This window comes from Canis aureus, chromosome 15 (genome assembly GCF_053574225.1).
Source record: "Canis aureus isolate CA01 chromosome 15, VMU_Caureus_v.1.0, whole genome shotgun sequence".
NCBI classification, from domain to species: domain Eukaryota; kingdom Metazoa; phylum Chordata; class Mammalia; order Carnivora; family Canidae; genus Canis; species Canis aureus.
Genome location: NC_135625.1, coordinates 51,039,139 through 51,065,683, shown reverse-complemented (window position 1 = coordinate 51,065,683; position 26,545 = coordinate 51,039,139). Strand labels below are relative to the sequence as shown.

At 51.2% G+C, this 26,545-nt stretch overlaps 1 protein-coding gene across 1 annotated transcript in view; it reads right to left on the bottom strand.

Annotated features, from left to right (window-relative positions):
* PRKAG2 (protein kinase AMP-activated non-catalytic subunit gamma 2) overlaps window positions 1–26,545 on the bottom strand; it is a 265,607-nt gene that overhangs the window by 168,681 nt on the left and 70,381 nt on the right. Inside the window, 2 exon segments of the mRNA XM_077849614.1 lie at window positions 13,849–14,128; window positions 20,030–20,101. Coding sequence (XP_077705740.1) covers window positions 13,849–14,128; window positions 20,030–20,101 — 352 coding nt within the window.

Below are 26,545 nucleotides of genomic sequence, written 5' to 3'. Positions count from 1 at the left end.
ATACATGGGTTTCATCCACTCTCCTCCCTGGAATGTACTCCCCATGAGAGCAGAACTCCCTTGTCCCTTGCTGTATCCTCTGTGTCTGGAAGGTTCCCATTACATACAAGGGAACACAAGCAGTCAGTGGCAGAAGGCCCCCCTTAAAAGCCCTGGCGGGGCCGGTCAGGTGTGAGTTCAATCTGTCTGCTCGGTGACATCAGCTTTCTCCTCTTCGGGGCACGTTTGAGGGTGAACAATCGGAGCTGGAAAACCCAGGCAGGAAGGGAGGGCGGAGGGTCGGCCTCTGGTCTCTGGGCACAGGCCAACCTGCAGGGACACATGGCTCAGGACGTGGGGCTCTATCGCCCCTTAGTGGTCACTGGGACACACAGCCAGAAACCCCTCCAGCGGCGCTTGGAGGTACTGTTCATGGCACCCAGACCTGCTCTCTCACCCCCACGTTTTCCTATGGAAAATCAGGTTCAAACAAGCGTCCAGGATATATAGGCAAAAGGAGGGCATATGCTAACCCCCTCTTGCACGTGGGAGAGATTTAACAGGGGCGGCCTTCTTTCGGCTGCGGTCCCAGGTGGACCAGCTGGCCTGAGACTTTGGCTACGGTGACGTGGCCACCCCTTCAGAGCCCCTCCGGGCACCCAACACTACGTGGGAACTTTACAGAAGTAAATTTTTCTTTTTAAAGGAAACCGCGGAAGGGGGTGGCACATAGAAAACGTGAGTTTCCAGAAGGCAGATCTCAAAACCATCAGGCCTCGCCAGATGTCTGCCTGATAAGCTCACTCGTTCATTGACTTCGTGGAGGGTGAGTCTGGGAAGAAAAATAATAATAAAGCTGGGAACTGGGCAGCCCGGGTGGCGCAGCGGTTTAGCGCTGCCTTCAGCCCAGGGCGAGATCCTGGAGACCCGGGATTGAGTCCCACGTCCGGCTCCCTGCATGGAGCCTGCTCCTCCCTCTGCCTGTGTCTGTGCCTCTTTCTCTCTCTGTTTCTCATGAATAAATAAGTAAAAATCTTTAAAAATCTTTAAAAAATAAAGCTGGGAACTGGCATATAGAGCGAGGCTTCCGCCAACCTGCATAGCGCATTCCCTCCTGTTAAGATGTCTACACAGCCCTTCCCTGGCTCAGTGATGGACTCTTAATGGGACTGCTCCTTCCCCCATCCCCCTACCCGAAACAGCACCCACCCCCATCGGCCCTTGTCCCCTGCTCTGTTTTTCTTTTGGGGGGCGGGGGATTAAAGGCTGTCTGTGCTCCAATTCTCCTCCCCTCAGCCCTCCATCTGGAATATTCTGGATTAGCTCCCCCAGCTTTACTTGGCTGCCATCGGGATGAATCTCACCTCTGTCACCAAAGAGATGTGTATCAGCCAGGACCCTTTAACGACGTATCACAGAAAAATATAACTTAAAAGAGACTAAGCTACAAGGATGTCTATTACCTAGAACACTGAGCTCAGTGATGCAGACTGCACGGAGGATTACATTCCCACCTTCCTGTTCCATCATCTTGCACGTTGGCCATGGTCCCAAGCTGGTGGCCATGGCTCTAGAAACCACATCCTCACACCACAGTCAAAGTAAGGACAGGGTATCAGTCCCCATGTGTCTCTTCTGTTGTGGGAGGTGCCTTTCCTATGATCCCCCACAGAGTTCTCCTTACATTTTGTTGGCAAGACAGAAGTCCCTGGGGTCCCCCTCAAGGCCAGCAACCCCGAAGCCAGGCACTTCCCCAAATGGGAAAGGATAATTCCAACTGAATTAAACCAATCATAAGTCCTGCCCTGGGCTGGGCTCTGAATAAAACCAGGCTCTGTTGTGAAGAATGGGGGCAGCAGCTGTCAGATGGGTTCTCAGAGTCCGCCAACACCCGCTAAGGAGGAAACCATAGTTGGAACTTTGGAGAAGGAAGCGGGCAAGGGACGGGTGGCAGAAAAAATAAGAGAAAGGGGCTGCACAGAGCAGCCAAGGGCAGCATGGCCACCTGTCCATGTCTCCACAGCCAGAGATGATCTCAGCAACAGGCAGGAAAACATTTCTAAGAATGTGCCTAATGGATGAAGGGGGCTTAACTATCTGACGGTATTTACACAGATGTGTGCACATGCTCTAAGAGACATATGTGCATGTAAGGCCCAAACAGGCAGAGGAAAGACTGACCGTACATGAGAGCTCCTCAGGGCCCCACAGAGAAGCTGCCACTGAGAGGCAGAGTTGATTCAGTGAGATCAGAGGGGCCGGCTGGCTCATCTTAGCAGCAAAATCCTGGAGTCCTCAGGAAAGGGACGGGTGCTTAGCACCTGCTGCATTCTGGGCAGACCAGCTTATGTGCACCGGCGCCACCACTGAGCTTTGTGACCCTGAATGAGGCACGTGTGGCAGGGATAAGCAGCTGCCTTGCAGGGGTGCCATGAGGCAGATGCAGGCTCTGCGTGCAGACCTGAACTTGAGTCTGTGCTAAGAGTGCACTGCTAAATGCTGTGGCAGCAGCAGGAAAGGCCCGGCACCCATGCTAGTGAGGAAATGTGCAAAATGCAAAATGCAAAACAAAACAAAACAAAAAAAAAAACTGTGCAAATGTGCAAAAATGTGTCTTCATGGTGCAAAGAGGACATCCACACACCAGCAGTGCAAATCCCCGAGCAGCCCAGACGGGTCCAGATGCCTGAAGCAGGGTGATGGTAGCTCCAGGGGGACAAATGGCCTGGTCAGGGCCATGAGGGCAAACAGGTGTCCCCACAGCAAAAGCCCAGCAGTCTACTGGAGAATAGGAGCCAACACCAGAGATGGACTCATGTCCTTGCCCCCATCACAACCCGCCCGTGTATTTTGGGAGTCCCCTCATTGGCTCCTTGCCTCTCAGCTTGTAAATGTACTCATCTCTCCTATCTTGGAGTAAACAGGCCAATCCAAAACTTTAACCCTAACCCATCCCATTTGCTACCAGTCCATCTCTATTTGCCAGGACAGGCTCAGCTTGGCCACAGCAAGAAATGAGCTCCGGGTTCTCAGGGGGTTGACACAGAAAGGGTTTCTTTGGCTCAGGTTGCCATTCCTAGGCAGGGAGGCTGCTGGCCCCGGCTGCCCTTGCCACCGAGCAGCCAGATCTGGGCTGAATGCCTCCTGCACCCTCAGCCTCCCGCACCCTCGGCCTCCTGCGCCCTTGGCCTCTTGAATCCTCAGCCTCCTGTATCCTTGGCATATGGTTTTCTTCGCCTCCAGCCTTGTAGATGCACATGGGAAAGAAGCAACATCCTGTCCTGTCACCCCCTTTGGTAGAAACCCCTTCCTGTAGTCCCAACCCTGCTGCGGGGAGGGGTGGGGTGAAGAAGAGGAGCTCGCATATGGGGGTGCACCAGGCTTCTGCCACCCCCTGCCCCCCTTCCCATCCAACCCACACGCCTTTAAAGAAGGCATCTCCTACTCAACCCCTTGGCCAATTAACACGCTCTCCTTCCTTGCCCAGCTACTGAAACTGTGCTTTTGAAAATCACCCGTGATTTTGAGGTGAGGCCACGAGGAACTGGTCTCAAGACCAGCCTTCTTCTTCCCCAGAGTGGGGGCGTCTGAGTCACGTGGCAATTTCCCTCCCTGGAAATGTCCTTGTGACGTAAAGATCCTGAGCCACACCTGACACGAACACCTATTTCCTCCCTATGAGAGGCCATGCTGTCCCATGGAGGGTCCCAGTAACTAAGTACCTTACGGTCTGCAGGCCAGAAGGCTGAATCAAAAAAGCTGTGGGGGATGCTCCTTGCCTCCTCAGCTTCCGGTGCTGCTGGTAGCAAGCCCCTGGCATCCCTCGGCTGGTAGACGCATCTCTCCAATCTCTGCTTTTGTCACATGGCTTCACACCTTGTGCCCATCTTCACATCCCCATCTTCTTATAAAACACTCATCATGTTGCATTTGGCACCCAGCCTACTCTAGTAGGACTTTATCTTAACTAGTTGTATCTGTCATGGCTTCATTTCTATAAAGGTCACACACTCAGAGATATGGGAGCTCAGGGGCACCTGGGTGGCTCAGCAGTTGAGCATCTTCCTTTGGCTCAGGTTGTGATCCCAGGGTCCTGGGATTGAGTTCCGCATCGAGCTCCCTGCATGGAACCTACTTCTCCCTCTGCCTATGTCTCTGTCTCTCTCTCTGTGTCTCTCATAAATAAATAATTAAAATCTTTTTTTCTGTTAAATAGAGAGATATGGGGGTTTGGACCTAAACATATCTCTTTGGCAGGGACACAGGTAAACCCACCAAAGTTATTATAAGGATTAAATGAACTCGTATAGTTTTCTAATCTACCTAATAGTGTCTGAAATAGATTATTTATCCTACCGGATTCTCCAACTGGTCCTTGCCTGGTAACTTGACTTTATTTCCTACATGACCCCTTGGTGCGTAGGAATTACAGGCCCTGCTAACCAGATGCTGCCCCTGGCCTTTGCAACTAGATCTAATGCTTATTAGCATAGATGGACAATTCACTCGAGGGTGGTTTCGGGTGTCTGCTGTCTGCTGTGTGCAGAGCCTGCAGGCTACTAATGTACCTCCAGGAACTACAATAAAACAACACTTCCAGACTCAATTTCAGCTTCTTCCTTCATGCCGCCACATGAATAGCAGCACAATAGTCCACAAAACAGAGTACTCAACCCCTTCCCCCAGCGTCTAGAAAGATCACAAGATGCCATTATTGATTCTCACGCAAACTCAGAATGACATTGAGAAAGCAGCTGGCTATAGGTCTCAAGTATGTTCAAGCATCCCTCATGGCAAACAATAGCATTGATCAGAAACCATCTCCTTTTACTGGAGGCTTGGGGATCGTGCAGAAATTCTGGAGTAAACCATAATAGGTGGGAAATGGGGAGGGTGGTATATGGTGGGAGGAGGCCATAACAAAATTCACTTTCCAGGAAGCTGCCTCCTCCTCCCAGGTGTCAGAAATGGTCTCTCAGGACTTTCACCCCTCGCTTGGTTTGCATTTGACTTTCTTCCAAACTAGGTCTCCTCTGATGGAGGACAGCAGGTCAAGTCAGAGTGGTTGTAGCCCACCTGCCTGTTAACTAACACCTGGCAGCAGGTGTCCCGGGAGAAGGGGCCTGGGTCCCCACTCTGTATCTGCACAGAGACTCTGCTGGCCACAGACTAGTCTCTGAGCCAAAGCCATTCAGAGGGGAAAGAAAAAGCTGATGATTCTCTAAGACCCCAATGCTAACAGGACAGTTGGTAGAATGTGTTAGGAGAGCCAATGTCTGGCCAGCAATGCTCCAGCCCGGTTGAAAAGATTAAAATGCTTCTGTGTCAGTGAATAGTTAGGCCTCAGACACCTCTCTGGCTCTCCTGGGACCTCCAACAACTGCCCCATCCAGCACATACCCCAAAGGTAACCCCCAGGACAAAGGTATCTTCAGTACGAAGGCCAGAACCTCATTCTGTCCCCAGTAATCTGGGACTGGTAGGGATGTTGAATATCATGGCAGGTTAGAGAGCCACTGAGGGGTGAGGGAAAGGGACAGAAACCATATTAACATCAATGCCTCCATGCTGGTTGTGACTTAACGCATTTAACCAGCCAGGTGTCAACACGGAGCTTCTTCAAGATGGGCAGGGTCCTCTAGCTTCTTACTGGCCCTAACTTTGCTTAGAGTCCCTAAGTGGGGTTCAAAGGGAAAGAAAAAAAAAGAAGGATCCACGTTGAAAATAACCTCTATTAGAGGGTTTTCTGCTCTGCCATCACTAGGAATGAAAGCAGAGAAAACTTTATCCCCAAACCTCACATTGTGGATGGTGACATCACATCAGAAGGACAGTCCCTAGGTGGGACAGGACAAAGAGAAGCGAGTTAAGAGCCACGTGAACCTGGCAGCCCCGGTACAGCGGTTTGGCGCTGCCTGCAGCCTGGAGTGTGATCCTGGAGACCCGGGATCGAGTCCCACATCGGGCTCCCTGCATGGAGCCTGCTTCTCCCTCTGCCTGTGTCTCTGCCTCTCTCTGTGTGTCTATGAATAAATAAATAAAATCTTAAAAAAAAAAAAAAGAGCCACGTGAACCAAAGAGTCAAGGATTCACTGTGGAGAAACCAGTTGGTGTCCTGCTGCAAGTGTAAGTCTGTGCTCCCTACCCCAAGTCATTTACATTTAATAAGAAAAGCAGTGTCGAGGTTGTGCTTTAGCATTTCTATTATCATATCTTTAACCTAACTTTTTTTTAAATGATTTTATTTATTTATTCATAAGAGACACAGAGAGAAAGAGAGGGACACAGACACAGGCAAAGGGAGAAGCAGGCTCCATGTAGGGAGCCTAATGCAGGACTCAATCCCGAGTCTCCAGGATCACACCCTGGGCTGCAGGCGGCGCTAAACCACTGAGCCACCCGGGCTGCCCTCTTTATCCTAACTTTTGAGCCAAAAGATTATTTGCCCAAAGAGATCCCTTCATCATGAGAAAAGACATCCATCCTCAAAAGACAAAGGTTGCCCATCTCTAAAAACATCCTTAAGAACAGATTACAATTCTGAAGGCAGTTTTCAAGACTTCCCCAAATGTGAGGATCAGTGTTCCTTGTTGTTGAAGGAAAGAGAAATTGTCCAGGGTGTGCACACAGGCTCTCCTGTTTCAGGATGACTGGCTTCTTCCCTGTCCCATTTTCCCAGCGAGTCCAGGGGAGGGCAATCAGGCCTCATTCTCCCCCATCACCCATAACCATAACAAATCGGGTCAATATGGGTGTGGAAGTGAACTGCCTAACCGCCCTGTCACATTTCCAGGACCCTTCCCCAGTAGAAGTACCCAGGACCTGATTTATCTGGAGGCTGATGGTTGTTTAGAGCTGAGCCACTAGGCTGAGCCACTAGGGCTCCAGATCCTCAACTTCACAATCAAAAAATCTTTCTTTGGGATGAAGCCAAAACAAGGTCTTTGTTTCTGATGGAAATGTCAATGCTCCCCAGAGAAATATCTCCCTTTGAACAAAATGCACACTTTTTTCCTCTCAGAAGGTTTGGAAAGGAGCCTGGGAGATAAAATCTTGGGAGTCCAAAGAAAAGAAGGGAACTCTTCTCGAGAAGTCAGGGGAGGGGAGCCTGGGTCGCTCAGTCGATTATGCATCTGACTGTTGATCTCAGCTCAGGTCTTGATCTCAGGGTCGTGAGTTCAAGCCCCACATTGGGCTTCAAAAAAGAAATGTCAGATGAGGTGAGAGATCTGGGTTAAGTCATAATGACTAACATCAAAGTGTTCACGGGGTGAGAGAATCCACTTAGTTCTATAGTTCTCAGTCAAGTGGAGCATGGTATAGATCCCACACAACCGAATCTTGCCCAGTTTCAAAAGCATCATCAAGAAAATGAAAGTTTATGTCCTCATAATTCAGAGCCTGCCTTGCTCCATAAAGGATTCAACGCTTTACAAGGGGATATAGAATATACCTGGAAACTGTAAGTTAGAAATAGGGCGGTGGGATTGGCTCGAGGATCCTGTGGGGCACAGGAACTAAACAAGGGAAGTCTTGTGTCTGCAGACATGACCAGGTAGAAGCCATCCACCTGGGCATGGGGCTGGGAGCTAGAAGGCCACCCCCTGTACCCGGGGCCAGCCCGGTGGCCACACTCCAGCTGCAGTCTGGAGAATGGACCTCAGGACTCCCCAGCGATTCCTATGCTGAAATGAATTCCATGAGAAAGTGTGCCCTTTTACCAGTGGAGGACAGGAATCCTGGAGAAAGACCACAGGCCCAGTGAGCTCGGGAGAAGCTTTCCCACTGTGGCTACAGCTGCTAAGAGGTGGAAAAGAATGAGCTCCATGGAAGGACCAAGTAGGATGGTGCTGGTCCCTGCAGGTGCAGGTCTTAGAGGAGCCTGAGATGAGGAACATAAAACGTGATCAACAGGGCTTGTTAGAAGGTCACCTGTGCGAAGCCACAGGCTGGGGATGGCAGCAAAGAAAGCAGCTGCAAGCTGGCGGGATGGCGGCGGCTTCTTCCCCCACTGAGGCAGGGATCGGGTCCAACATCGACCTTCTCAGGAGGCAGAGAGTGAGGCCTGATGGATAGACGGATATCCATGACAATTTGTCCCAGCTGGAGGGCCTCGAGGAAATGTCAGGAATTCGATTTTAATGGCAGGTCCTCTTTTGTGTGAAGGCCAGACAGAAACCTCTCCATGCTGACTGTGCAAAATTATTTTATGATCATTTTTAAAAACTTTGATCTTATTATTTGAGTTCATGAATATAGGGACTGAGCTTTCCTTATTTCCAAAGGCAAGATCCAGTTCTGAAAAAATCTTCTCGAAGATAAAGATTCACCATTTCGGAAGCTTCTACTGTCACGTGGCCACTTTATCTTTTTTATAAATTTTTTTTTATTGGTGCTCAATTTGCCAACATATAGTATAACACCCAGTGCTCATCCCGTCAAGTGCCCCCCTCCGTGCCCGTCACCCAGTCACCCCCATCCCCCGCCCACCTCCCCTTCCACCACCCCTAGTTCGTTTCCCAGAGTTAAGAGTCTCTATGTTCTGTCTCCCTTTCTGATATTTCCCACTCATTTTTTCTCCTTTCCTCTTTATTCCCTTTCACTATTTTTTATATTCCCCAAATGAATGAGACCATATAATGTTTGTCTTTCTCTGATTGACTTATTTCACTCAGCATAATACCCTCCAGTTCCATCCACGTCGAAGCAAATGGTGGGTATTTGTCATTTCTAATGGCTGAGTAATATTCCATTGTATACAGAGACCACATCTTCTTTATCCATTCATCTTTCGATGGACACCAAGGCTCCTTCCACAGTGTGGCTCTTGTGGACATTGCTGCTATAAACATTGGGGTGCAGGTGTCCCGGCGTTTCATTGCATCTGAATCTTTGGGGTAAATCCCCAACAGTGCAATTGCTGGGTTGTAGGGCAGGTCTATTTTTAACTCTTTGAGGAACCTCCACACAGTTTTCCAGAGTGGCTGCACCAGTTCACATTCCCACCAACAGTGCAAGAGGCTTCCCCTTTCTCCACATCCTCTCCACCATTTGTTGTTTCCTGCCTTGTTCGTTTTCCCCATTCTCACTGGTGTGAGGTGGTATCTCATTGTGGTTTTGATTTGTATTTCCCTGATGGCAAGTGATGCAGAGCATTTTCTCATGTGCATGTTGGCCATGTCTATGTCTTCCTCTGTGAGATTTCTGTTCATGTCTTTTGCCCATTTCATGATTGGATTGTTTCTTTGCTGTTGAGTTTAATAAGTTCTTTACAGATCTTGGAAACTAGCCCTTTATCTGATACGTCATTTGCAAATATCTTCTCCCATTCTGTAGGTTGTCTTTGAGTTTTGTTGACTGTATCCTTTACTGTGCAAAAGCTTCTTATCTTGATGAAGTCCCAATAGTTCATTTTTGCTTTTGTTTCTCTTGCCTTCATGGATGAATCTTGCAAGAAGTTACTGTGGCCAAGTTCAAAAAGGGTGTTGCCTGTGTTCTCCTCTAGGATTTTGATGGAATCTTATCTCACATTAAGATCTTTCATCCATTTTGAGTTTATCTTTGTGTATGGTGCAAGAGAGTGGTCTAGTTTCATTCTTCTGCATGTGGATGTCCAATTTTCCCAGCACCATTTATTGAAGAGACTGTCTTTTATCCAGTGGATAGTCTTTCCTCCTTTGTCGAATATTAGTTGACCATAAAGTTGAAGGTCCCACCTGGCCACTTCAGACTTTCTGAGGTACTAGACAAGGTCCAAACATTTCAGACTTTGTGGGCTATAAGGTCTCCACTGCAACTGCCAAATCCTGCTGTTGCCAACATGAGAGCAGCCAGTCCAAAGAAGCAAATCGGTGTGACTGTTTCAATGAATCTTTATTTAGAAAACCAGGTGGCAGGCTACATTTTGTTCCCAGGTTGTCGTTTGCCAGCAACCGTATTAGAGGAAGAGGCAGAAAAGTAGATTATTGTTTTGGGTGGGGTTAAGACCCTGGCTATGAAGAGAAACAGGTTTGCTACTATATAGCAGGGCTAGAAGCAATATGATTAAAAACCCAGAATCCCCAAGATGTGTCTCGAATCAATATACCACTGGACCAGTAGATGTGAGGGAGTGGGAAACGGGAGCCATTTCAGACCAGCAGGTCCTCCACAAGGTGAGATCCTTCTAGAACAAAGATCTGGTTCTCTTCCCTGGGAACACCAGCCAGCCTAGGAAATTGCTGGTCCCAAGACCAAATGTGGCATGTGGAACTATAGCCCCCATCTCTATCCCTTTCTTGTTCTCAGGCCTGAATTATCTCCTTTTCTTTCTTTATTTCCCCCTTGAAGATGAGTGTGGTCATAATTTCTGTCTTCTTTCTTTGCCCCTGATAATTGATAACAGTGTTTATCAAGTTTGAGTATAGGTCAGTGCCACCTGGGGAGCTGCTGAACTTTTGGACGCTCTGTCCACTATATGGGCCCTAAGTCATATAATAGAAAGACAGGTTGCAGACAGAATGTGAGGAAAAATGGGCATGGCTTTGAGATGCAGGACTTGGAAAGCATCCTTAGTTGTGATGGCTGGACATGACGCAGGGTTGCCTCCTGCTGAGGAAGCAGTGTGCACACTTATGAGTGTACATAGGGTGACTGGATGGAATTCCATGAGGTGTCTTCGTAAAAAGGGAGGCTGCGCATGCCCATGCATGCCAGGCACTGGGAGAGTAAAATGTTAGAGCTGCCTATTAGGTTGCCAGCTGGGCTCTTCTCTGGGAAACCTCCTGACCATATTCTGGGGAGTGGGGGGCTCATTGGTCATTCTGCTTTTGCTCCAGGATCTGCCTTCTCCCCCCACAACCGATTGGTTCAGAGACCCTAACTGGGCTAATCAGATAGCCTATAATGACAAGTGGAGAGCATGGCAAGTGGAGAGATGCAGAGACTAGGAATTCTCTGGATCTCATGGAAAGATCCATGAATTCTTGCTGCCAAGGCCCACAGAGCCAGCCCGGTTCCCTCCCTTCCTGAGTCCTGAGCAGTCAGCTCTTCCCCGAATTCTATAAATACCCCCCAAATCCTTCCAATAAGTTGTCTTCCTTATTTTAAAAAAAGTGGTATGAAAGTCAAGGATGGGGACCAAAACTGGATTCAGAAACGAGGCTGAAGATGCACCCTCTACGCCCCTTGTACAAAGGCAGCTCTGAGACTTCCAGTGGGCAACAGAGCTGTTACACGATCAGTGTCCATTACAAACAAAACAACCCAAGTGCTCATAAGCTCAGCTATTCTTGGTACCAAGACTGGACAGGAAATGTCTCCCAGGGGCCTCATGGAATGAACAATCCCTTTGTGATTCTCTTCCAATGGACACAGAGGGTTTCGTAGGCTGTTCCTCAGAAAGACCCTCCATGCACACTGATGAATGACATTTCTTTCAGGCTTGATCTTATGAAATCAGTACTGGGGAGAAAGACAGAGTCTGGGTACCTAGATCCAGGAAGTGATTCAAGTATGAGGAAAAGCAAGAGACTGCATACCCCCCTGAGCAAGTCTCCTGCGAGCACACTTGAAGACCAAGTGGCAAGGTGTCCAGAGGATCCTCCCAGTGAAGCAGGGCACCCTCCCCTTCATTAATGACAGGGCTGGCAGGGTTGGCTTCCATGTGAAGAAAGCCAAGGGCCAGGGCTCAGTGGTTCAAGGGCAGTAGCACTGTCAGTTGTCCCGGGACCAGGCCGACTCTGGTCTGAACATCCCCTCCCAGAGAAGAACATCCCCTCCCCATCCCTTCTGTGGAGAAGCCAAGCACCCACCCCCATCTAATCAATGCTTGTCTTCATGCGCAGCCACAGCCAATCAGAGACTTCCTGAGCTCTGTCTACCGCTGCCTAGCCAGATGGTAGAGAGGAGCCTTGACAAGCTATGCCTATTCCATAGCATCTTAGAAGACAGACCTTTGAAACAGTACTTTCTGGCCAAGAACACTGAAGAACCTTTTAAAATGCCAAACAGAAAAAGGCAGCATGGGCTCAGGCTTCCCAGGGGGCTGAAACACTGGTCCATCTTCAGTACCCAACACCCCACTCTCCTAGATCCCGTATCTTTACTGCTCTTTTCTACCTTCAGAAACGACCCTGGTCTTCACAGGCTGGCCATTCTACACCCACAAATCCTCTCCATCCCCAGCCCACGGTGTGAACTGTACATCTTGGCTTTTCCTATATAACCTGTGTCCTGGCCTGGATAGTGTCCCCCAAAGTCATGCCTTTCCAGGAGCCTCAGAATGTGACCTTTTTGAAAAGAGGGACATTGCAGATGTGATTCATTACGATGAGATGAGCTCATTCTAGAGTAGGACGTGCTGTTAATCCCAGATTTATCTCTTATAAGAAGAGGAGCACAGATACATGAAGGAAAGATGGCATGTGATGACACAGGGAGAGACAGGGATTGGAGTGATGCTTCTATAAGCCAAGGGGTACTGAGGATTGCTGGCAACACCAGAAGCCAAGAGGAAGATATGGAACGGGGATTCTTCCCTGGACCCTGCAGAAGGAGCACTATCTTGATCTTAGACTTCTGGCCTCCAGAAACGTAAGGGTGTAAATTTCTGTTATTCAAACCACGCAGTTGCTATGGCAGCCCCAGAAGGCTAACACAACGTAGTTCTGTTATAACCAACACAGGCATGAGCCACCACTGAAGAAACAAGACACCCTGATGTAGATCTGTCTGACATTCCCTCCTCTTAGGGGATATTTGAGAATTTTGGGATCTCTCTCAAGAGAGCTGGGGATGCTCTCTAGAGCATTAGGACATCAGCACCAGGACACACACCATCCTCCTAGGCTTTGTATACATGGTTCCCAACTGTATGTCACTCAGTCATGTCTGCTAGAGGGCCACTCTGTCATATGACATTTGTGCATTTACGCTTAGGTCCGGTCACTGGTGGAGATGACTTTAGAGGTACTGTCAACAATACCCCACCCCACCCCCCCAGTCTCCATAAGTCATGGATGCTGGATTTATACTCGGGCCCAGACCATGCAGATCAGGTGATGCTCTAACCTGCAGGTCCTGAGTGTAAATGCAATCTGGAAAGAAAGGAAGACTACCTGGAACCTCTGATGCCCACGGGCAAGTTTGTTTTCCAAGTCACTGCAGTACCAAGTAGGAGTTTTCTACGTCACCAGACAGAAACAGAAGGCATGGGGAGATGCCCTAAGACACGTGGAAGGAGAAAATAAACTCCATCTACTCTATGGCTTGCCTATTATACTTCCAGATATGATCAACCATGCTCAACTGAGAATTTTATATGATTTATCCTTAGATCACAGTTAGTCATGAGCCTAAAGAACTCTCAAACACACACTTCCTTTTCCTTGTTTCTCTAGTAAACCAACCCCAGCTGCCCAGCGCCCAAAACAGAAAGTCAGGATCTGTCAGAAACAGGTACATTCAAACCCCGCAAAACCAAGTCACAGGCAGTGAGGGCCACGTTTGGCAGAGCGAACCAAGGTCTGGGCCCTCTGGCCCCGGGTATGTGCCAAAGCTTAGCTTGCTGCTGCTACTGATTCCGGGGTAGGCTATGGGCCAAGGTCTCATGTGGCTGTTCTCACAAGCCACACTGCGAGTATTGGGAGGTTTGCAGTTACCCCCACACCGATGGCTTAGTGTAGGACGCAAGATATAGGTGGAAACTGACAATATTCTGGAAAGAGAACTGTCCTTGGAGGACACACAGGCCATATTTACTCAACATCAAGTCACCGACAGCAACCTGGCTGGCCTGGGCACCCTGCAAATGGCACTGTGGCAAACTGGCTCTAGGGAGGTCCCCTAGCACCCCAGCACCCACCTGAAACCATAGCATCAATGTCTTACTTTTTCTGGAGCGAGAGAAGAACCTGATGCCCCCCGGTGAGGTAGACGGGTTGGAGTTGGGGGAAGATTCTTTGGAGGAGGAGCGAAAGATCCCACTGAAGCTCATGCGGCGTGGGGAGCGGGGTGGAGACTCCTGGTAGGAGAATGGGAACACAGTTTTGGGAGAGCCAGGGCTGGTCTTGGGCCTCACAGGAGCAGACACGGGGCTGGAGGGCCGGTGCTGGGGGCCTCTGGAGAAGAACCCTTTGGAGGGGCTGCCCGAGCTGCAGGGGCTGTCCACCTGGGGAGAGACAGACAAACGGATGGGTCACTCTGAGCACACAGCACACAGACCTCGGCCCTGAACTGGATCTTTCCCTTCCGTAGCTGTCGCTCCCAATGTCCTCTATCACCAGGCTGCTCCTCCCAGGCACCCTGCACCAGAAACAGCCCTGAGCTCTTGTACAAACATAGGTGGCCACCCCGTGGTCTGGAGGAAAGCACCTGACCCAAGGGTGGCCCATCTACAGGCTTGTCGGCCCCACCCAGAGGTCTACTGACATACATCCGGCTCTCTAGAATAGGTTCCTGGAGAGAAGGGCAGGACAGGAAAGGCAGCAAAATGGCTCAAGACAATGCACCTTCCCCTTTATCCTATCTGTGGGTCTGTCCTCTGGCCTTTATGTCCTAAAACCTCACATTTGTCTTTCTCGAGGTCTGACTACACTGGCGTGATGTTCTCTTGGCCCTCATTGAAGGAAGAAACTGGTATCTCTACGATCTGAAACATGGTGGGCTTGGGGCTCCATCTGGAGGACAGCCTGGTGCTGGGAAGAATGAATTTTTCACCTCCAAGCTGCTGTGGAATTGGGACGCCTGGGTTTGCTGACAGAGCTCAGGAAGAAAGTGAACAAGGCCAAAAACCTCTGAGGCACACTTCATTGATGACTTGACCCTGACGGTTTGAGAAATGTCTGGACTCTGTCCATAACTTCAAGCCGAGGCACACAGCTCACAGACTTTGAGGAGTATCAAATGCACCCTGCTGGTGGGCTCAGGGGCTGGCACCTGCAGCCTGAGTGCATGGGTGTGACCCCAGCTCACCCTTCACTGGGCCATCCTGAGTTACTTAGTCTCGTTGTGTCTCATTTTCCTTATCTGTAAGACCAGGCATCGTGCCCACCCCTGATGCTTGGGAACCACACTCTGCACATTCAGCTGCTGCTGGGTCTGTGGCAAACTTGACACAAGGGAGCCAGAAGGACCTCAGGGCCTACCTGGTCCCACAGTAGGGAAGTATTGTGGCTTGTCCACAGGGCTCATGGGGCAGGGAGGAGGCTGGGCAGGAAACCATCAGCACACTGAGACCCTGGGTGCCACACGGCAGGTGGCCACAGGTGCACTAAGCTAGGTGAGTATACTCGCCCAGAGGCAGCATCTGTGCTGCTCTGGCCTCTGTCCACACGGGGCGCCTCCTGGGACCCAGGGCCCCTGAGAGCTCTCCCACCACCAGAGGGCATCCCAAACTGGGCTTGCGGCTCCTTACAGGAGGCTGTGCCCTTGTGGAGACCCCCTCTGCTGAAGGGTGGCCATAGCGGGGTGCACAGACTGGCTCCCTGCTGGGCCCTCCAGTGAGTGAGTTTTCAAGCCAGGCACAGTGCACTGCAATAGCTACATAACGCAAGCAAGTTTCCCTATAGACAGGATAAGCTTTTCTTTACCCATTTAATAGGAAAAGCATTTAATCCTCTGATCCCCGTCTTCAGAGGTTTTGGTCTTGCCACTATCCACCCCCTACCTATAGGACTCAGGCTTTCTGGGATTTTTCTGAACCCCAAGGAGAAGCTCTCCAGGCGGTAGACATGCCTGTGGACATGGGGGGTGCGAGTGAGGGGAGGATCCTATAACAGGGTGGTACAAGCAAGGAGTCTGGACACAGAGACAGGAGTTTGAATCCTAGCTAGTTTCCAGCAGTGTAGACAAGTGACTTAAGCTTCAGTGTCCTTGTGCATCCAGTGGGGATCGTAGGCCAGCTCACGGGGTATGTAGCTGCTGGGGTCCATAGCAGGGAAACATCTGGCACAATCCCTGGCACACAGGAAGTACCCTGTGCATATCTGATCCACACTCCTTGTCACGAATTTGGCATGAGTAGTTGCTTGATATTTGTGGCACATCAGAGAGGCAGGGCCGAGTTTCGGAGGGACACAGCACGTGGTATAAGAACTTCACTCTTCTTTGAGGCTTTTAGCAAGGGAACGGCACAGTCAGACCTGCTCAGGGCAGACCATCTGGCAGCCTCTCACCATCACTTGCTGTGCACCACTAGCCTGAAGCCAGGAGGAGGTGCCAGCTGGGGGCAGGGTGAAGGTCACTGAACCAGTAGGTGGTGGCAGGGGACCTCAGGGCCCATGGCCTGAACCCTTCTACTGTTATCCCTCCAGAGAAAAGTAGCACAAATAGCCAGGAGGGGGAGCAGCCTGTTGGATGTGAGATGGAGTCAAGGTCAAGTCTGAGGACAGAGGCGGAGAGTCATGTTTAGGAACTACTGGCAAGGCTAACCCTGCAGGTGACCCCCACGTTGGCCATGCTGTGCAGGGTGCTGGGAGCTCTGTGGAGAGAAGGCAGAAGTGCTGAGCAAGTGCTGGCGTTTGAGTCTGGGGCAGGGTAGGGACCCTGATGCAGGTACGGCACCACATGGCTGCCAGGAGCACGAAGCAGATGAAGAAAGGGCAAAACACTGCGTCCCACAGGGGCCCGGAGTCAGAAAAGGAGACCCTGAGAGCTGATGGGCCTTGGACAGGCTGATGAGTGGAGGCTGATGGGCAAAGGCTGATGGGCAGAGGGCACCCAGAGCCCAAGAAGGAGACAGAACAGGAAGCACAGACAGAAAGCCATTTTCTCGGGCCGCCACAGATAGGTGCAACCAAATGCCACCACCACAGAGGCCCTTGAGTGCTCTTTTGAACTTCATTTGCTGGGATTCCATTCTGGTCTGAGGATTCCAGGCCAACTGAGTTAGGCACTGAGGAAGGAACCCACACAAAGCAGACCTTTCCCCCAAAAGGCCAAACAATGGTGGACACACCAGACCCAGCCTTCTGCCGTAGGGGACCATGAGCGCCTGAGCCTCCCGGGCAGTGGGGAGACAAGATGGCCAAGCACACCCACCACCTGCTCCCTGCCCACTGGGTGGGGGTGACGCAGACCCGGGTGCCAAGAGAAGCTGCTCAGCCTGTGAGCAATTGTGCAATAAAACAAATCTCTGATAAATGTTATTGGATCATGCCCTGCGTTTGGATGCACAAAAGGGCCCAGTGGCCCCCAAGTGTATGCTGGCTGTGCAGGAGCTAATGGGGGGCAGGCAGTTGGGTCATCTGCTGGGAGAGCAGCTGAGGCAAAGGCCAGGCTGCCTGGTGCTCAGAAGCCCTGAGGCCACACTGGCTGACCCACAGTGACTGCCATGGTGTCGAACGATTGGGAGATCCCAGCAGGGACCTTCCCCCACATGCGGGCCTGGGAACTGCACACCACAACTATGCAGCATCAAGGGGACCAGACGCTCCTCACAGAGAAACAGTATGTGACAAAGAACGGCCATCCCAGGGTGCAGGGGGGCTCAGATGGGGGTAAAGTGAGGGGGCCTGGGAGATGGTACGAACTGGTATTATAGAACACCAGGCGGGTGGCCTGGAGCAGCGAGGACCACACGGGAAGGGGATCCTCACCAGTCAGGTGCAGCCATCCATCTAATGACACCTGGGATCCCCAGACGCAGAGGCGGCTGCCAAGCATCCAACTGTTCCCACGCTTCTCCGCCCATGCCCCCCCTTGGGCCACCCACATCACATCGGCAGAAAGCACTGGCTGTCAGGAGCCTAACCCACACCCCCCTTCACGGGGGTGTTTACGTTTTGATCTGGATTCCGGAGATCAAGGGGTGGAACCTGGCAGGGGAAGAGGCAGTGTGGAAATTCTTCATGGGAGGAGCCTAGCTCTGCCTCTCAAAAGACCAGCCTCGTGTAGAGATAATTCAAAGTTGCTGGAGTCTAATGGAAAGGAAGGTGGCCAAGGTTCAAGGGCATGGAGGAGGGAATACCTGCCCCCTGGGGATGGGGTGGGGGTGGGAGTGGGGAGGCAAAGGGAAGCCACGGGGCAACAGGCTCAGCGGGAATGTCAGGCAACCCTGCCCTGACCCAATGCATCCTGTACGGCTCAGTCCCATCCCCTTGCATCGGCACAGCTCCCTCCTGTCCCCTTGCACCCTGCACGGCTCCCTCCAGGACCAGGCTCCAGGCTGTGTCAGGGGCTAGGATGGGGAGAAACACCTTCCCAGCCAAGACTGGTCCCTCAGTCTCCCGTGCCATCAGCCAGAACCTCTGGAAGCACTCGCAGCCACCTTGGGGGTTCACACCCCCCTCTCCAGCGAGAACACAGGCAGGGGAGGCCTGCCTCCCAGACGTCACCATCACCAATGGCCCACAGTGTTCACGGCCCAAAGCGTTCCGAGGACGCACGGGGGGGAGGGGGGGTGCAGGGAAGCCTGTGGTCCCCTTCCACTCAGAAGTCATGCATTTGTGACAGGGACCTTGCTCTGAGACCCTCTGGGAGCCCCCAAAGTGGGGGCTTGTGGGGCTGGACGAGTTCAGGTCCTCACCATGGGTCTTTAACCATGTTCACCACCTTAGGTTTTTGGTTGAAGGAATGGCTTCTCGGAGTCAGACCGTCAGAAGCAGAGCAGACGGCCTGTGAGGACAAGGAGGAGGAGGGGGAGCCCACCCCGCAGGCGCAGACCCTGCCCACTGGTCTGTGGAGCTCTGTGGCTCCTTCCTGAGGGTGTCCTCTGGGCGTCCCTTCAGGCGAGGCCTCAAAGACGGCTTATGAGGGCGCCCGTTCCTTCAGGACAGGGAGTGGAGGCCAGTGGAACCCCCAGGCCCAAACCAGTGTGTGGCCTTCGCTGTATGCAGTTCAGAGTGCTTTCCCCACGCTGGAGGCCTGCCCCAGCCCCTGCTGCAGGAGCCAGAGCCAGGGGATCACGTGGTTCTGCATCCTCTGTTCGGGGCACCCGGGGGCTCGCCACCCCCCATCCATGCCACCTCCCACCGGGGCTCAGGACCTGCCTGCAGGTCTCCTCTCTCTGCACCCCCTCCCCCCTGACTGCAGGCTTCCCTGACCTCCCCTTTCTCGCCATGCCCACCAGTCCTCACGGGATCCACGCCCCTGGCTGCCTGACCCTGACACGGCCACCAGCCTTGCTGAGCCACAGGCCAACCAGTGGTGGGGGGAGGTGGTGAGCTAAGGAGAGGCAAGGAAAAGTGGCTGGTGACCAGAAGGGAGGAAGGATTGGACGGGGCGGGGGGCGGGCAGAAGGAGCTCCTGTCCAGGATGGGACAAGCCGAAAGCCACAGACAGTCTCCAAACCTCCCATTTACTCATCCTTTTAGCCTCTTCTCTTGGCTTATTGTTGATCTTCCTCATCACCTCTGCCTCCTCTGGGGAGCCTGGGTGGCCATGGCTGAACCCAGATGGAGGAGAGAAGGGAGCAAAGCCCAAGAGGCTCTCAAATTAGACACCCGCAGGTACAAGGGGCATGGCCATGTGAGGGGTGCACCAGTCGGTAAGCAGGTGGGAGTGCAAGTGGGAGCACAAGTGGGAGCACAGAAGGATGAGGGGAGAACACAAGCAGATGAGCAGGTGGGAGTATAGGCGGATGGGCAGGTGGGAGCACAGGTGGATGGGCAGGTGGGAGCAGGAGAGGATAAGGTGGGAGCACAGGAGGATGAGGTGGGAGCACAGGAAGAGGAGGTGGGAGCACAGGCGGATGGGCAGATAGGAGCACAAGAGGATGAGGTGGGAGCACAGGAGGATGAGGTGAGAGCACAGGAGGATGAGGTGGGAGCACAGGAGGATGAGGGGAGAACACAGGTGGATGAGGGGAGCGCACAGGTGGATGAGCAGGTGGGAGCACAGGAGGATGAGGTGGGAACACAGGAGGATGAGGGGAGAACACAGGATGAGGGGGGAGCATAGGTGGATGGGCAGGAGGGAGCACAGGAGGATGAGGGGAGAACACAGGTGGATGAGCAGGTGGGAGCACAAGAGGATGAGGTGGGTAGACATTTGTCCTGGGTTCTCACCAAGGGAACCTTGCTCAGTGGCACCTCAGGTGAGCTGTGAGAAGCTGTGAGAAAGGCGGCCCTACCTTACGGGAAGAATGCTTTTCTGAGCTCTCCAGGTCTCCATCCAGGAGTGGCATGGCAAAGGAACTCAGGTCCTAGGATGAAAAGAGAGCACATGGTCAACGGAGCAGCCCTCAGGTATCCATCCAGCCTCATCCAGGGACAGCACTGGCTCCATGCACATACCACACCCCCATCTTGAGTCCCCCATAAACCATGGCCACCAGGGAGAGGTGTGGATGCAAGGGGAATAAAAGAAGGGGTGACAACATGCTGGCTTCCTCAAAGACCCTGACCACGCTCACAATCCCTTTCAGAACTTGAGGCGACTACCCCTCATCACCCTGGAAGGAGCAAGGAGAAGTGGGACTGGAGGCAGGAGGAAAGGCGCCCCAGCAGGAAAGCAGGAGTGGAGGGCAAGCCTTCACAGCACCCTGGGAGAGCTGGTGGGCAGGACTTCATCTAGTGGCACAGAATATGGGTCCCTGGAGGAAGCAGTCCAGGTAGCACATCTTCCTGGTGAGGGGATGATGGGGGCCTCATGGGGAAGAGCACCTGGCTGGTGGCTGGTATGGAATGGTCAGTGTTGCTGTGTGACACAGGGGCCTCAGCTCTGCTCCTCCTTCCCCCTAGTCTCACCTGGTGACCCCCTCCACACCCCAGAGAGAAGCCCCACCAGGGTAGACTGGGAAGTCTACCAGGGGAACTTGCCTGAGTCCTCAACCTTTCTTCTTTTCCTTTTTTATTGTGGTAAAATACCCATAACATAAAACTTAACCATTTTAGCCATTTTAAGTACAGTTTAGTGGTGTCAGGTACACTTACACCGTGCCACCATCACCATCTGCCTCCAGAACTTTTTCACCTTACAAAACAGAAACTCTGTCCCATGAGACAACCCCCCACCCCTTCCCCCAGAGCCTGACACCCATCATCCTGCCTTCTATCTCTACAGATATGACAAGGTCAGGACTTTGTCTGAGTGGAACCACAGAGTGTTTGCCTTTTTTGTGATTGGAATATTTTTACTTAAGCATTAATGTCAATGTTCCTCCACATTGTGGTCTATGTCAGACTTTCTTTCCTTTTAAAAGTGAATAATACTCCATTGTATGGATGTACCACAATTTGCTTACCCATTCAACCATCAGGCGACACCTGGGTTGCTTCTACCTTTCAGCTGTTGTGAATAATGCTGCCGTCTGTGAACACAAGTGTTGTGTCTCCCTGCAACTGCCCAAATGCACAGACTGAAGCTGTAACTCCCAGAACCTCAGAATGTGACTGTATTTGGAGATAGGGTCTTGAAAGTGGTAATTAAGTTAAAATAAGGTCATATGGGTGGGCCTTGATCCCAGTATGGCTATTGGCCTTGTAAGAAGAGATTAGGACACAGACACAAATGAAAGGCCATGTGGAGACACAGACAGAAGATGGCCATCGACGAGGCAGGGAGAGTCTCAGAAGACAACAACCCTGCTGACCCCTTGATTTTGGACTTCCAGCCTCCAGAACTGTGAGAAAAAAAGAAAGCCACCCAGTCCTGGCATACTCTGTTATGGCAGCCCGAACGGCGTATTCTATTGAATACAATAGATATATAAATACCTCATTGAGATCCTACTTGCAGTCCTTTGGGTAAATACCCAGAAGTGGGGTTGCTGGATCACACAGTAATTCAATTTTAATATTTCTGAGGAACCGCCAGCCTGCTCTCCATAGCAGGGGCCCCACTTTGCATCCCCACCAACAGTGAACGAGCATTCTGATTTCTCCACATCCTCACCAACCCTTGCTGCTGTCTGGATTTAGTTTTGTTTTTATATTAACCATCTTAACAGGTGTCGGGTGATATCTCATTGTGGTTTGGATCTGAGTTTCCCTAATGCTTGGTCATGTTGAGCATCTGTTCAGGTGCTTTTGGCAACTGGTGTATCTTCTTCGGAAAATTGTTCAAGAAGTCCTTTGACGATTTTTCAACCGTGCTGTTTGCTGTCGATATTGTAGGTGTTCTTTCTATATTCTGGACACTAACCTTCTATCAGATGTATGATTTGCAAATATTTTCTCCCATTCTGTAGGTTGCCTTTCATTCTATTGACGGTGTCCTTTGATGCACAGAAGCTATTAATTTTGAGGTAATCTATTTCTACTTTGTTGCAGGTGCTTTTGGTGTCATAATCAAGGCTTCATTGCCAAATCCAATGTCATGAAGCTCTTCCCTCATGCTGTCTTCTAAGACTTTCTAGTTTCTGCTCTTATATGTAGGTCTGTGACCTGTTCTGAGTTTTTCTCTGTGGTATAAAATTAGGGCCCAACTTCATTCTTCTACATGCTGATCTTCAATGTTCCCAACACCATGCACTGAAAAGATTGTCTTTTCCCATTGAATGGTCTTGGCACTCTTGTCACAAAATCATCTCGCCACATTATGTGAGAGTTTATTTGGGGGCTCTCTATTCCATTTCATTGGTCTATATGTCTGTCTTCATGCAAGCACCATTGTTTTAATTACTATATCTTTGTAATAAGTTTTGAAATCAGGGACCATGAAACATCTTACTTCGTTCTTTTTTCCCCAAAAAATTTGTTTTGGCTACTCAGGATTCCTGGTATTTGCATACAATCCATTTAGAACAGATTTTTCTATTCAAAAAAAAAAAAAGGATGCCATTTTGAGATTTTTGTCAAGGATTGTGCTGAATCTGCAGATGACTTTGGATAGTATTGATATCTTGACAATATTGAATCTACTAATCCACACACATGAGATATCTCTCCTCTTATTTGTGTCTTCTGTAATTTCAATCAACAATGTTTTATAGCTCCCTGTGTACCCAGGCTTTCCTATAACCCATTCTGTCACCCACCCTCAACCCCTCTGCTGCTAGGATCCAAATCCCTCTTCCCTCGGCTCTCTCAAGCTAATTGTTCTCCCAAGACTTTCAGACTCGTCACTTTCAGGCCATCTCCAAACCTCTGCTTGAAGAGTAATCCCTAAAAGTGTGGGTCTTATTCTATTACATCGGCCCCTCCCCTAATGCCCTGAGGACCTGGCAATGGCTTCCATACCTGGCCAACTGGAACACGCTGGTGAGATTTCAGACTTGGCCTCCTCTCATGTTTATGTCAGTGGTCTCTGACCCGGTTGCACCTGGGGAGCTTAGGCCCCAGCACAGAAGGGAGTTGATAAGTCCACTGTGAGGTATGGGCATCTCCATCATTCTGCTGATGGCCCAGGTGGAGAGCCACCGGCTACCTACAGGTGACTGTTGGGAGGGGCCATAGCCAGGAGCTTTCCACCAGGCCCCATGGAGACCTCTGCAGCCTTATTTCTGATGTGCTTAGCACCCCGGGTGGACTGCTGTGGTTCTCGTGAACACGGTTGTGTCTTTGGACACAGGACACCATCTCCCGTCCTCACACACCTCAGTTCAAGGCCTGCTCTTTGGCAACCGTCCACCCCTCCCTGGAGAACAGACCCTGCTTTCCTTTAGCCCCCTCCAGGACACAGCCTGGCCCAAGGCCATGCATGAATGGCCAGTGCTGGCTGCCATCCTTCAGATGCTCCAAGCTCTTTGTCTTCCCGGGCTCTGCTGCATTTCCCCCAACCAGCAATCCTAGTTCACAGGTGAACTTCTCTGTGCCTGGCAAAGCCCAATTCACACACTATCTCTGGCAGGGACCCACCCTCAGGCAGAATTCATTGTTCTCTTATCTTTAGATGAAGCTTTATCACACAACTGAAGATGGACCTTTATTACACAACTGTAGACGGACTTATCGTGCCCTATTATGATCCTTTATCAGTCTGTTTCTCTAACTAGACTTTGAATTCATCAGGGGCGAGGGAGACCTATTTCTCTTACTGTTGTCTGCCTGCATTTGCCTGGCATGCAGCAGGCACGCAAAGCCTTCGAATCGGCACCCCTTCCCCTGGCCAGCCAGTGCGGGGGGCCGTACAGGCTGTGCCAATGGGGCCCACATGGCTGCAGTTCACCAGGAAGTGAGGAGGAACCAGGTGTGGGTGCTTATCTCCCATTTTAATGAGTACATTCTTCTCTGGTTTCAAATAATCATTACCCTCGAACATTGGTGCAGTACAACAGTTTCCACACGTGACAGCCTTTTCACAAATACTCATTTGTTCCTCACAGAACCATCATGCTCTAGCAACCAAGGCCCCCAGCGGTGAAATGACTCAGGTTAGACAGCCTTGAAAGAGGAAAGATGGGGATGCTGGTCCAGCTCCTATCGCAGGAGGCCTGGAGCCCGGGGTGACCATGAAGAGGGGCCGCAGCCAGTCCCCTGCAGCTCCTTCTGACCAGTGCGAGCTCATGAAAGCACCAAGCCATCCAACTACGGCTGTGGGCCTACCTCCCAGCACTGCATGCCTGCTCGGTCGAGCATCCCTACAGGGAAGTCCCCTGGCATGAGCGGCGGGCTTTGCTGGAAGGCTCCTCCACCCCACATTCCATGATTCTAATCTTGGCTCTCATCTCTCAGAGCTCACCAAGAAAGAGTGCACACCTTGGAGGCCAGGTATGGGGAAATTTCTAATGGCAGCTATGGCCACAAGGCTATTAGCTGGTGGAATAATTGAGACCTGGCCTCCTAGCTCATTCCAGAAGGCCAAGGCTCCTGGAGCCTGGCCTGTTCATGTGATTTCTAAATATTAAACTCCCAGCAGAGCTCCGTGCTTTCCTCACTGATTTATCTTCTCCCTGCCACCCCTGAAACCTCCTTTTCTGGTCTGCCAGCCAGGCCAGTCCTGGCGCTGGGTGGGCATTTCGCTGGCCAATGTTGAGGCGCTAAGAGACATTTAAGACTTGGTTGCTGCCAAGAGACTCTGGGATTGTCATCAGCTGCACATACTCTTATTTTAGACCTTGACCATGTGCTCTGGAGATGTATATCAGAATCTTTGGGGAAAGTTAATTTTCAGGATACGGGCCGCTAAAGTCACCTGTCAGGAAAGCATAAGGATAAGAGAGAAAAGCCCTAAGAAAATTCCTGAGATGTGAGTGGACCTTACAAGTAGCCCATTTAACATCCCTTCCATCCCTAACCCTCTTCAGAAATTCAGGCAAAAGCCAACATCCTACCACAAAAAAGATATCAGCAACAGAGCTGTCATTAATCTGCCATTAATGTGCCTTATTAAATCTTCCCCTGGTCCTTGAAGCAGCCCATACCAGTAGGGTGGGCAAGCAGAACCATGCCAATCTAGAGCCAAAGCTGCTGAGAGTCAGAGAGGTTAAACCACTTGCCCAAGCTGGACAACCAGACAGCAGCAAGCAGGCCCTATAGGCCAGGACCACCTACTCCCAGCTCAGAGCTCTTTCTGTTAAGTCCCACCACCTCCTTGGGATGGCTCAGCTCCATTAACCAAAACCACACTTGGTATCAGAGGCTGTGAAGATGTAGAGCTCTTCCTTGCAAAATGGGTATCGTGGGTACAGTACACCCTCAGGGGGAAGACAAGGATGCGTGAGGATTTGTGCAGTTCAGTGATTCATTCCCCGAAACAGCTTACAATGCTTTCTCTTTGAGGCCTACTCCAAATGAAAAGTAATTCTGATAGCAGAACCACCCCCACCAAATGCCACCACTCCCCACTGTGGCAGGTCTACAGTCTGTGTGGTTTGGGGTCTTATTTGCAGCTCTCCCACTCCTCTGGCAGTTATCCCAAACTGATCTGTGAACTCCTGAAGGACGGGGGCTGTCTTACTCATGGTTTAGCTTTGAGAGAAGGTGTGAGGTAAGTGGGTATTGATCAGATGCGGTCTGGCCCTTCAGTATTCCTGATCTGATGCTTCATCTTACAAAACTCCTTTGTTGATGCAGCTGGGACGCCCCGGGGCAGAAGCCTGACAAAAGCACAAATACAGGACAAACAGAAAGGCTGCCAATGTCAGGGGCCCGTAGCCTGCACCTGAGGGCCGACTAAGGGTTTTAGATATCAGGGTCATGATAGAACATTCCAGTGCAGTTACCAGCAGGCTGATTCCTACTGCGGAAGGAACACATCTGGGATGGTTTTCATTCTCCGCTCCTGCGGAGCAGACCTGAGTACACAGAGCAGCAGTGACACTGGGAGCCACCCCGGGCTTGGGGACAGCTGATGGTGGGCGCCGTCAGGGGAACAGCTGGGTCCTGCATCCCTCCGTACTCGAGAACACCACCTGAGCACGAGTAAGGAGCCAGGAGGCTGACTTCCAGCCTCAACTCTGTTGTTCACTGTCGGGAATGGGCAGTTGCAGGGAGAGGGGGCGGCAGGGGCGGTCTCGGGTATGTTGAGTTCACTTTTTCATCTGTCAAGTGAGAGGGTATAACTAGAAGATTCCAGAAGAGGCCTCTGAGCTCCCAGTCTTGGTGTTTATCGCTGAACTAATCATCCTGGGATCCTGGGAGTGCTTTATTTTATTTTTTTAAGAATTTATTTATCCATGAGAGACACACAGAGAGAGGCAGAGACACAGGCAGAGGGAGAAGCAGGCTCCCCGAGGGGAGCACAATGCAGGGCTCAATCCCAGGAC